General features: G+C 43.3%; 1 protein-coding gene across 1 annotated transcript; it reads left to right on the top strand.

Annotated features, from left to right (window-relative positions):
• The first annotated feature begins 5180 nt into the window (after window positions 1–5180).
• On the top strand, window positions 5181–6103 carry LOC112902798 (21.9 kDa heat shock protein-like). The gene has a single exon (XM_025971978.1). It carries the CDS (start codon window positions 5287–5289, stop codon window positions 5923–5925), a length of 639 nt encoding a protein of 212 aa, XP_025827763.1. The 5' UTR covers window positions 5181–5286; the 3' UTR covers window positions 5926–6103.
• Window positions 6104–12832: the final 6729 nt, after the last annotated feature.

Consider the following 12832-nt stretch of genomic DNA (forward strand, 5'->3'; position numbering starts at 1 on the left):
GGATTGATACCGATGTGCATTTGAGATCTCTTGTGGATGATAAAACACTTTGTTCAGAAGGTATTGATGCCTACTACGGGTACAAGAGGGAACCCTTTACACTACGTGGCTTGTTCCGTGTGGCCGGGTGGCTGCTCCGTGTCCGGACAGTGTAAAGGGAAAAAATTTTACGCTCACTGCCTAGATGACACGGAGACAATTTGGTTGAACAACTCAAAGAAACAGGTGTAGGTGTGTCATCGGCGTTTCCTTCCCAAGTCCCATGTGTACCGACACACGAAACGTCAATTTGACGGCACAAGGGAGACAGGACATGCTTTAAGGTATTGCAATGGAATACATATCTTCAACCAGGTCAAGGATCTCCCCGCCGCCCATAGAAAGAAAGGCTAAACCCTTGGAAAGCACAATTAAGGAGATGATCCAAAGGAAAGGTGGAAAAAGAAGTCAATTCAATGGGAGCTACCTTACTGGGTAGACTTAGCCGTCCGCCACAGTATCGATGCCATGCATGTGAAAAAGAATGTCTATGGCAGCTTACTTGGTACACTCATGAATGACAAGCATAAAACCAAGGACCATGAAAATGCAAGAAAGGACCTGGAAGAGTTGGGCATAAGACCTGAGCTTCGTCATGACGGCACCGGTACCCAGCCTCCGGCATGTGCCATAAATCTAACCAAGGAAGAGAAGAAGGAATTGTGTGACTTCCTTTGTACTATCAAAGTTCCTTCTGGCTATTCATCAAATATCCGAAAGCTTGTGCACGTGACAGAGCAAAAAATTTCTCCTCATGAAGGCTCATGATTGCGATGTTATGCTCACCACAATGCTTCCTGTTGCTATCAGGAACATACTGCTGGAAAAAGTACGGATGCCTATCATGAGCTTGTGTTTCTTCTTCAATGCAATCTCTCATAAGGTGATTGATGAGGACTCACTCGATGAGCTAGACAAGAACTTGTTCGAGACAATGGTTCTCCTTGAGGCATACTTCCCACCATCATTCTTTGATGTATCTGTGCATCTCATTGCCCACATGATTAAGGAGATAAGGTACCTTGGGCCGGTGTTCCTGCATCATATGTATCCATACAAGAGATTCATGGGCACTCTGATCAAGTATACAAAGAGTCAGGTTCATCCCGAGGGAAGCATGGTTCAGGGGTACTCTATTGAGGAGGTAGTTGATGGTGCCTTGATTTCATTGACCCTACAAATCCAATTGGCATATGTATCCTGAGGGAAGAATGTTGCTGCCAATAGTAGGCCAGAGAAGCGGAAAATGGCTGAGAGTTCAAAGAAGGCTCCTGGTGAGGGTTCAAAGAAGCAGCAACAACCAATCAAAAGCTCTAAGCAATAGCCTAAGAAGAAAGGTGCAGCATCAGCATGGATTCAGGACAACCCACATTACAGATATAGACTGCCAATGTTGACAGCTGATGAACTTAAGAGTGCCGGACCTACAACCACTTCACTCCATAATCACTACTTGAAAGGTCGTGCTGCAAAGAAGAAAGCTATGTTGGACAAACGTTGCCATTTTCAGCGATCGCAGGATACAGAGTGTTTACTTGTGGGTTTTAATGACTTATATGACCTTTTCAATGTTGATGCATTGGATGTGTCACTTATCCGCTGCTTCACATTGTAAGTTGCTCAAATCTGCTTCTCAGTAATCATTTGTTGGATATAGCTTGATAATATGCTTTATTTTAGTTCATTACCATGTAGTTGTCTTGACACTATTTTTTTTCTTTTTAACTTTAGGTCCATGATTGTGGAAACAAAGGCAAAGTCTGTTCCTATGGGCTTTCTTGACCCGGAGTTGATTTCCTTGGCTATCATAAATTCAGACAAATCTTATGTGGTGGGATATGTGACAAAGGTCTTGCAAATATGCTAAGAAGAAACTTATCATGTTTGCACATAACACAAATGGCCACTAGATTTCAGTGGTTATCATAAGTGGAAAAAGGCCTTGTACTTTGATTCACAAAGGTCCAGGGCGCGTGATCACAGTTGTTGAAAGAAGTGCTTAATGAGTGAGTTCTTTCACAACCTTCAACTAATTCCCAAAATATTCTCTTTACGGTTGACAGTGAACTAACATAATGTTTCATGGTTGTGTTGTTGTAGGGCTTTTATTTCATACTGCACAATGAAGAAGATGGACAACAACAGCAGCTTGGAACATGTCACAAAGTTCCCGGTATGGTACATTGCTGTGAAAACTGATAATAAAGATTGCTGTGAAAACTGGTAATGAAGCTGTGTAGTTTCTTTCTTCTCACTATTTCTGATCTATTTATTTTTTGTAGTGCCACCAGCAACCTCCAGGCAACGCATGTGGCTTCTACACCGTCAATCACACATGATGAAAGCAATGGAATTACTAAGTATGGATAGTGATCCTAAGGTATATCTCCCAATTTAAGACACATGCAGTGATGGCTCCTTTTTTCTATGCCTAGATTCTCTGTATTCTTCTGAATGTGCAAGTAGAGTTATGGATGTATTATTATGAAATTATGGCATGAGTAATCTATAACATGACTTGGAACTGAATTTCTAATAGTTGTCTACTCTGAAATTTAGAAATATGTGGCATGAATACTATATGTTAGCCCTGAATTTTTGTTAGCTGTCTACTCTGAAATTCAGAAATATGGTATGAACTGACTCAGAACTGAATTACTATTTTTTGAAATTCATAAATATGGTCCTTTCCTTTTTTTTGGGTATTTTTATCTATGTTGGTATTTTTATCTCTGGAAAATGCTAAGTTTTCTTGCTTAATTTGTCTTTCACAATTAGGAGTTCGAAGTGATGACAACTCCCCTCGAAACTGATGTATTGCACGGCATTCGCGAAAAAATTGCCTTCTTCATCATGAACCAAGTGATATCTGAGAAAGGAGAGTTCCACTGGAGTAATCCAGGGCCTAATGGGCCTGTTTGGCACCGCTTCTGGTCCAGCTTCACAACAATTTTAAGTCGCGAGATTGCCAAACGGTCCGCTTCTAGCCCAGCTTGCCCTAGCAGCGCTTGCGGACAGCCTCAGAAAATACGCTTCCTCCGGCAGCCGGAGCGGACCAGCTTATCCTCCTGACCTCCCGTCTCTTCCCCAATCCTCCCGACCTCCCGTGCCCGTGACCCCCTGCGCCGCCCCCGCGCCGGCCGGCGCCGCGCCGCGCCCCCGCGCTAGGCCCCCCGCGCCGGCCCCCGGCCCCCCGCGCCGGCTCGGCCCCCGCCCGCCTCCGCCTCCGGTCATCGCCCTCCCCAGCGGCGCCCCCCCGGGATCTCTCCGCCGCAGGCCACTTCCTCTGTTCCCCATGGCCTGGCGACTGACATAAATTAGATAAATTATGTTATCTAATTTATAATTAAGTTATCATTATCTTATTTAAGAGTAATTTATAATTAATTGTATGATATATTAATTGTTAATAATTTATGAACAAGTTTCAGCTGTGCCAAACAGGACCTGTGACCAGCTGCTTCTTTAACAAGCTACTTCTGTGGCCAGCTAGCCACCAGCTGGCTTCTGTGCAAGTTTCAGCTGTGCCAAACAGGCCCAATGTCTCTTAGTCTCTTAGATGTCGATGTTGTCTTTAGATGTTGTTTTAGATGTTCTACTTGTGATGGTCTTAGATGAAGTCTTAGATGAACTGGATTGGATAACTTGTGATGTTCTTGAATTGTGATGTTGAATCTTGAAGTTTTTAAATCTATGAAAAATAGTTTCTTGTGCATGTAATCTGTGAGGTGAGCTGCGATTTTGTACGTGTGCGTGCAAAATCTGTGAGACACAAATGCAACTGTCATAGGAGATGTGAAAAGCATAACAACTCACAAAGGAGACACATGTTCTCAAATAGCGTCTCCCATAGCTACCGACAAAGGAGATGCGTGTTACCAAGCCGCGTCTCCTATATAAACTCATATAGGAGACGCATGTGGCTGAACCGCGTCTCCTATACCGCTTACAAAAGATGAGGAATAAGCAAGTTAGAAGACGCGATATAACGAAATCTCGGATTACAATTCTTGTAGGAGACGCGGGTTAAGAAACCGCGTCTCCTAACAGGGCTGTCACAGGCGACACGGTTTTACATCCCACATCTCTAGTATCGTTCAGTGGAGACGTTGCATGAGTAATTTAGGAGACACGGTCTTACATCCCGTGTCTCTTATGTGGGAAATGGGAGACGCTTGTTAAAGAACTTACGAGACGTGGTTTAGCTGCGTCTTCGATCTTGTTCCTCATAGGAGACGCGGATGTTTCGCGTCTCCTATGAGTTTACATCGGAGATGTAAATTTGGAGACGCGAACAAACCTATCTCCTATGACTCTTAACCCGCATCTTCTATGAGCCTCGCTTACATAGTGGTAACTCTCCTGCATGTTTGATTTTTTAAAGAGAATTGGCTGGAGAAGGCTACCTACTTTCTGGCCAAAACACATCTTAATTTCTTTGGATGGACAAGGTTAGAAGTCGTTTACTTTATGACAGTTGCTTTAACTGGAACGAAGGGAATAGTCTTTTAAAACATGAGAGATCATTCGCGTATTTCCCTGTATCTGGATAGATTTTCTTTGTTGTATTTGGTGCACGTATGCATCTTGAAACACAATTTAGGGGCAGAGAAGGGATGAATTTCCCCAATATGACAGGTTTGGTTATGCATTTCCAATAAAAACAAGGAGGAAAAATCCACTTTCAAATGACGACATGATTGAAGGAATCACGAAATAGAAGAAAAAGTTTCGTTATGTGAAAATTGTTCATCATGACATTGTTCTTTATGAGCATGGGTCTTTTACGGGTTATCTTAATGTTTGTTTGCTTCAAGATTATTTTTTAGAAAAAGGATTAGAGCAACTCTCGGATATCTGTATATGGCCCATTAAACTAGAAGGCCCAGTTTCCCTTTGTTCATGCCTTGCTGGATTAAACCCAGCCTAGCCCAAACATACAGGTCGGCCTGCACCAGCCAAGAAGGTTGGCCCGACCCAGCCCAAGGACACTTCCAGAGTCTCCGGGAGCTTCCCGCTCCCACCGACATGCCCTTCGTCGTCAAACAACCAGAAACGCCTAGAAAACGTCTCGATCGCCATGTCGAGCTCACCCCTCGTCACCCATGTCGCTCCTATAAATTGCTCGCGATCCATTCTCTTGGCCTTGCATCCACACAAGAACAAGCTAGAAACTAATAAGCAATCCACCAAGCGCAGGACCTAGCACAGACCCCAGAGCACTTAACTTCAATCAAGCTGAGAGCAATGGCTGCTGTGTCCAGGAAGTTGTCAGCTTCCGGAGCCGCCGTCCTCGCGTCGGCGGCGGTGGTGATGGCGCTGCTGGCGCAGGCCGCGCCCGCCGCCGCGTTGGTGCCGTACGGGCGAGGGCTGGCGTGGGACCTGCTCGACGACCCGTTCCGGGTGCTGGAGCAGTCGCCGTTCTCGGCCGCCTCGGCGGCGCCGAGCAGGGTAGTGGGCGGCGGCGAGGCGGCGGCGCCCGCGGGGGTGGCGCTGGCGCGGTGCGACTGGAAGGAGACGCCCGACGCGCACATCATCTCGGTGGACGTGCCCGGGGTGCGGCGGGAGGACGTGCGGGTCGAGGTGGAGGAGAGCAGCCGGGTGCTCCGCGTCTCCGGCGAGCGGCGGGCGGAGGAGGAGAAGGAGGGCGAGCGGTGGCACCGCGCCGAGCGCGCCGCGGGGCGGTTCTGGCGCCGGTTCCGGATGCCCGCCGGCGCCGACGTCGACCGCGTCGCGGCCAGGCTGGAGGCCGGCGTGCTCACCGTCACCGTGCCCAAGATCGCCGGGCACCGCGGCCGGGAGCCGCGCGTCATCACCATCGCCGGCGGCGACGAGGACGGCGCGGAGGCGGCGGAGGTCAGGACGTCCAAGGCCGAGATGCGATAGTGAATTCTAGGCCAAGATGCATGAGACGCTTCCAGTGATGTGTTCCTGCTTGGGTTGACCGGGGTGTGCATTTGTTGTACGTACACGTGTACGATCATCGTGTCCAGCCTGTTCTCGTACCAACCGTTGGATCAAAGCCTAATGAATAGCCCAAGTTACTAGCTATTTTTCTTTCCTATACACAGCATAGAATACTACACTTGGTTATCTACACAAATCTCCGGTCTACAATCCTCTACTTATCTACTTAGCTACTGCCTCCATACAATTCATTTTGCTTTTCTATATATATATATTGCTATTCATTTGCTAAAATAAATCGTAATTTGAAACGGAATGAGTAGCAAGTTTACTCATAGCAAGCATAGAGGGTTTGGTCTACGTTGTTTTGGTCTACGTGGTTGGATATTAAAATTGGCCATGCCAAAATATGTTGGCATACTAACTTTTTTACAAAATTTTGACAATTTTAAAATAATACTTGCTTAGATGGGCTAACTTTTAATTCCAACCTGAGCGTGAATTCGTGACGACGCATTTTGCTACGTACCCCTGTACATCTGATGAGACGCTTCCAGTGATGTGTTCGCGCCTTCGCATGGACGTGTTCCTGCCCGCGTTGACCGTGGCGTGGGTTTGTTGTGCACACGTGTACAATCATGAGGTCCACCATGTTCTCGTACCAACGGTTGGATCAAAGCCCTAATGAATAGCCCAAGTTATTAGTTATTTTTCTTTCCAATACACATAGCTTAATTAGAATATAATACTGCACCTGGATATATCCGCACAAATCCAGTCTACAATCCTACCTACATATTAGGCTAACTCAGAGCATAAATAAAGCAACAATCTAAGTTGTACTGATCAGCATTATTGGTATCTCAGAGCATAGAGTACCAATCCAAGTTCCACACGAATAGAGGATCCAAACAACCTTCCACCGCAGCTTTCTATTACACCCGGTTCTAAGAATAAAATTGAATGCGTAAATTAAGTTTCATACATATAGTGATTTTATTAGTGAATAATTAGTAACAATATCAAAAAAGAAAATTAAAAAGACTATAAAGATAATTATTATTAGAGCTATACAACTTATTTAGAAACAAGCTTTAGACTTCATAGAGGTAATCGACCGGGGGGTTGCGTAGGTCTAAAACTTAGCATCATCTTCAATAGACTTCACATCAACTTCCCTTCTAAGCAGCAATTATAACAAGTATGAGTGCACTTATGGTTGGTATTCAGCAAGTGTTGGGAATTATATGATATGAAGGCTAAAAGCAAGAAAAGGCAGACTGGCTTACTGCGATAAGCAATTTTAGTTGGTCTAGTTTTATTAGCATCTGATTATTAAGGTATAAGTATATACCAACTCATATTAAAAGAAACATAAGAGATATAGCAGAAGCATAACGATAACCATAAACATGGTCCAAGGTATAATTCATCTTCAAGTTCATTAATCATGTGAGAGTCCAAGCCGCTCGTAACCATGAGCACTGCTGATATATCATTTTTCACTCTACAGAGGTTGTACACTTTGCCTACAATTCATGTCTCCCATATTGCCCGAGGTCGCAAGCCTTTTAAATACTTTCAAGGTGAGTGGTTAGAGATTCGCTACGAGGGCTTTATAAAGATTTCCTAACTTATGACAATCCGCTAAGATTTCAAGTTAAAGCGGTCATAACTTTCCCTAATGAGAAAGACGCCATAAGCAGGACCATATCATAACCTCAAGAGGACCGAGATATATTCCGACGATGCAACCCCTCTTGCCCTTTCAGTAAGATTATCATAAGCTAGCGTTTCTAATTAATTAGCCAAGACCAGAGCTATATAATATTGTGGTTGCACTGTTTTCCTAAGTGGTTCTTCATGTTCCAATTAAACATATGATCTTGTGATTAACAACATAAATTATCCATGAATATGAAGCAACAGGTATATCATTGTTTAGGTAACCAACTGTATCTCAAGAGTATAAGCAACTAGCATAGCTACCCAACAAGAACATAAAACCCGGATTGATAAAGAATGTTCATAAAGACTAGACATATCATTAATTAGGATCCATCAGATTAAGACACATGCATGCATAAAGAAAATTGCATTTATTATGATTATTAGGATAAAAGAATGATCAACGAAACACTTACCTTTCTTTCAAAGAATAGCTGCTTAGAGTCTTCAACTCTTATTCTTGAAACTCTTAATCTTCAAAATTCTTCGAACGCGCCCCTTCTAACATCAAATGAGCATCGAACATAAGCAAAACAACAAACAAATAAACAAAAACACATACACCAAACAAAAGTAAAGCTTTAAAAGAGCATACTAAAGGATATGGCTCGTTGCTACGATTACGCTAGCGTAAGAAACGCGGAAAACGGAGCTAGGATTGAAAAGAAACAGCTATCGAAAGATTTGTGTTAAAAAAAACAAAAAACTATAATCTTCATTTATTTTAGTTAGAAAACAATGTAAAGTATATTTGAAAGAAATATTTAAAATTACAATTAATTCATATTATATTTTGCATTTGTAAAAATAGGGTAGAACTTAGTCAAATTTTATTTATAATTGTCTATGTATAAATTATACTAATTAAACAATTAATTAGAAAAGAACTCGTGAGAGCATCTAAACACATAACTTTACGATTCGAGTTGAACTAAATAAATCATGTTAAAACATATTTGAGTTGGTATTAATCATGTTAACATTAGTCAAGACTTAATTAGATTTTATTTAGAAAAACTATATGAGAGTATATTAACCAAATTAAATTTATATCTAATTTTTTAAAACAGAAACTACGGTACAATACTACTAAACGATATTAGGGTTTAGAAGACTAACGCAAAAAAAAGATCAAAACGGATTCAAAACGTGAAAACTATAGCAAAAACAAGGCTGCAGAGACCTAGTCACGATTAACTGTACATTTCAGGAGCCAGCGGGAAAGATTTTTGAGACACTTAAAACAGTGCTCGTGAATAGAGTAAAAGATAGGGCTGGATCCGCAAAAGAATTGATTTGCAAAATCTTGTGTGCAGGTACTAAATATATCCAGGGGGTTATCGGTAAAACTAACAAGACACAAGAAATAAAGAAAAGATTGCAAGGTTCTTGAGGGGGCGTTTTGCAAAATCTTGAAGAGCTTCCGTCCGTGGCGGACAGGCTCCTGGTGGCTCTCCTCGCCCGCATTCCAGGGCACGAGATAGCGCGGCGAGTGGGGGAAAAGAGAGAGGAGTGCGAGGGGATTCCATTTGAGGGACTCACCAGCGTCGAGGCTGCTCCGGATCGGCCGGATCTTGGCCGGGAAGGGGCGGCGGCATTCTGCTCGGCGAGCAGAACTGGCGGCGGCGCAGAGCTTCGTGGGGGCCCTAGGGTATAACACCCCGAAGTGCTACTAAACTACACAAGCAACAACTAAAAGGAGATGAAAAAAAAATTGGCAGCACCTCCTTTGAAATTAGAGCTATCGCGGAAGCAAACACAAATAGATCAATATAAGGAACAAGCTAGCATGGATAGCACTCCTGAATGAAAATGAAAAGCTAAAAGAATGGAACCGGCAGCGATCACAACTTTAAGTTGTTCTTAACCAAACTGATTATTACACTAACTAGTTGCTATAAAAGGATTTCTAAAAGATGAAGTGTAGACGTGCTGCTACTCTCCCTTCCCACAAGAATAAGCATCAAACACCTGAAAGGAGTGAATATACAAGGGGTGAGATGAAACATCTCCACAAGTGGACTGTTTCGACAAGCTATTTTAAAAAAACAGGTTTACTTAGCAATGATTTGCATTCAACATATAAAATCAAGACGATAAACTTCAATTCAACTTCAATAATATGGATGCATATTGAATGCCATGCACTTCCTTCTGTCGGCATACCCAACAAGGTATGGAGCTGCATCCGAAGATGCTGTACCGGTACAAGTCGGACCATAAGATCACGACATACTTCAATGCAAATGCATAATGCGATGCTTATGTAATGCTGCAACATTAATATACTTTCAAATTCAAATATGTGGATTTCCACATAAAACTTACTCAATTATAAGTCTTCATGGTTCACTTCTCAAGATAGATGAATTATAAATACGATTGAGAATATGTATAGAATCATATGAACTTCAAATATTAACTTTGGATGATAAAAATAGCAAGGCAAAACGTAGCCAACCACAGCTACAAATCCACTTGCCTTAACCGACGAAGCAAGCAAGAGGGACTCAAGTCCGATCCGGAGCACTACCACCTGTTCGGAGAATACAATTCATTACAAACACTTCAAATATCAAGCACAAGAAAACAGCGCATCGTCCCTACGGTCCATTCCGACAGCCGGCTATTAATCCCTAGGGAACCCCAAAACAGCAGCTGCAGTTGTCTTTTTTGTATCTTTAATTTTGTAATAGCTCAACAGTAACGAGGACTCTAGGAGCATCTACAGTTCACAAGCTACAACTTTTGTATTCAGACCGAATCCAAATTCCACCATCTTCTATGTCTAATCCTCGCTACAAAGTTGCAGAGTCAATCTGTTCATGACAGCAACATTGCTGTTTTGGAAAAATCATAACTCTCAGACCAATTATCCAAATTGGGTGATTAAGCTACCTGGGGAAAGAACAACTATCCCACTACATCACACTCCATAGAAATAGGGCTTGATTCTGCCTGCAGCATATTTTAAATTGCATTGCAAAACTGAAAGTGGCACTGAAATACGTCTGAAACTGTAATTTGACAGGATGAGACACCTGACTTCGGAAGCCTATAACTCTTAAACCAGTCATCCAAACTGCGCAAATAAACCATCCTTGGAAAGATAATCTAACATACTAGAAAACGCTCTATAGAAACCAGGGCTGATCTGGCCTCTAAGGCACTTCATAATGACGCCGAAAATCAAGCACTGCAACTGAAAAAAATCAAAAACTGACAGAACCGTACCTATACACGCTGGTCACCAAAGAAAATGGGGGTCTCCAACACCTAGCGCTCAAATCAGCAGGAGAAAAGTGAGAGGCAGCGTAGGGGAAGGGAGGACTCTCTGGCGGCGCCCAAGAGGAAGCAAACGGGAAGGGAAAAAGGCTGGGGAGGAGTCACTATGGCAGGTTAGGGTTGTTTTGTTTCCTGTTTCCCCTTTTCTCCTCCACGTCCTGGGCTTTAGGTGGGCTTTTTTTTTCCTCAAGGCACAAAAGGCCCAATTAGTCATAGGTTATTACATAGGGCGAGGCTGGGGAGGGGGGCACAGAGTGCAGGGGGTGCCGACGCAGTGGGTGGGGCGAAGTCCTGGGCACACGGCCGCTGGTGCCTCGCGAGCAGGACGCGGGGGGGCATCCCGCCGGCGCTAGGAGGCGATGGCGGTAGCTGTGCAGCAGGAACGGAGAGGGATGGGGGCTCGTCTCACCTATTTTTATGAAAATAGGGTGAAACGCCCTGGCTTGGCGTGGTACTCACGCCAAGGAGGAGGCACCGTACAGCATCCGGACTCGGTCGTGGGACAGGGCAGGTTGCAGGCGCGCGGCTCGGCTCGGCTCGGGCTAGGCCGAAATGGGTTGTTCATGGGCCGAAGTAGGTTCGGTCTTAGACTGAAAATGAGGTGACGGAAAAGAAAGAGAGGAGAAGAAGAGGCCGGGTCGATGAAAAAAATCGGATTGTGCAGAGAAGGGTAGAGAGAGAGAAACGCTAGGCTGCTGAGGTAGATTTGGTTAAGTCTAGGGTTTTAGAGCGACGGTCCAGTCGCCGGATGTAACATGATGGAGCATTATTGGGATAACAAGCCACGAAGCATTGTTTCGAGCTTGAGTTGATCGGAAAGAAAGATTAGAAGATGGGAAATCCGAATGGGTATTTTAGGGTGTTGGATACGATAGAGTGAAAAAGGAGGATGGTAATATAACGGATCGGTCCGACTATAATAAGAAATTTGAGAATATCATAATGACAAAAAGAAAGAAAGGGGAAACAACCTTGGGAGTTTCATCATCTCACGGGAAAATATCCGGATGACACCAACTTGGTGAAGGAAGGTGATCGACGGTGAGTGTCGGTTAGTAGCACCGTCGAGCTATTAAGCTTTGGAAAGGAAAGGCAAAAGGTGAAAACAAGGGTATTTCCTTCGTTACATTAAAGAGAAATTTTTGATTTACTTTTTATCGACAAAACGCGACAGATGATGAGATTATGGCAGTGGTCAAGCTCAAGCTTGCACGCGGCACGATTCTAGGATTTAAGGCGGATTAGACCCAAAACGAGTTGAATCTAGCTCGACATGAAAAGAAACGAATTCATTTTCCAGAACATACTTTCAAGCTTTAAATAAATCTAGAAAATTCTAGATAGATATTTTAGACCATGAAAAATATATCCCAAAGTTCCAAAAATTCTAGAAGAATCCTGGAGATAATTTGGGATGCGAGGAATCAAAAAAATTCTTGGAACTCATGATAAAGATTTTAGAGCCTTTCTAATAAATAAATTTAGCTCTAGAGAAAATGAGAATAATTGCCAGAAAAATTTAGAAAATTTTTAAAAATCCTAAAGATGGATGAAAATAATCTAAAAGAGATTCACATCTGAAAATTAAATATTTTAGGGTGTGATACTTTCATAATTAATATTCTTTACTATCCAGTTTTTAGAATCGAGCTTCCACAGTGCGATGGGAGCCAAAGCTACCTGAAAAGGACAACGATCTATATTACATGAGCACAAGTCTCACAATCATCGTAATACCATTCTTCCGCACCATCAAGGCCGGTAAACCATATGAAGTCTCCTTTTCACCCCTGACCGACGAGGCTGGGATCTTCCTTTTCCGCGACCGACGAGGCCGGAATTATTTGTTCGTGACCCACGAGGCCAAACACTT

This window comes from Panicum hallii, chromosome 8, assembly GCF_002211085.1.
Source record: "Panicum hallii strain FIL2 chromosome 8, PHallii_v3.1, whole genome shotgun sequence".
Taxonomy (NCBI): Eukaryota; Viridiplantae; Streptophyta; class Magnoliopsida; order Poales; family Poaceae; genus Panicum; species Panicum hallii.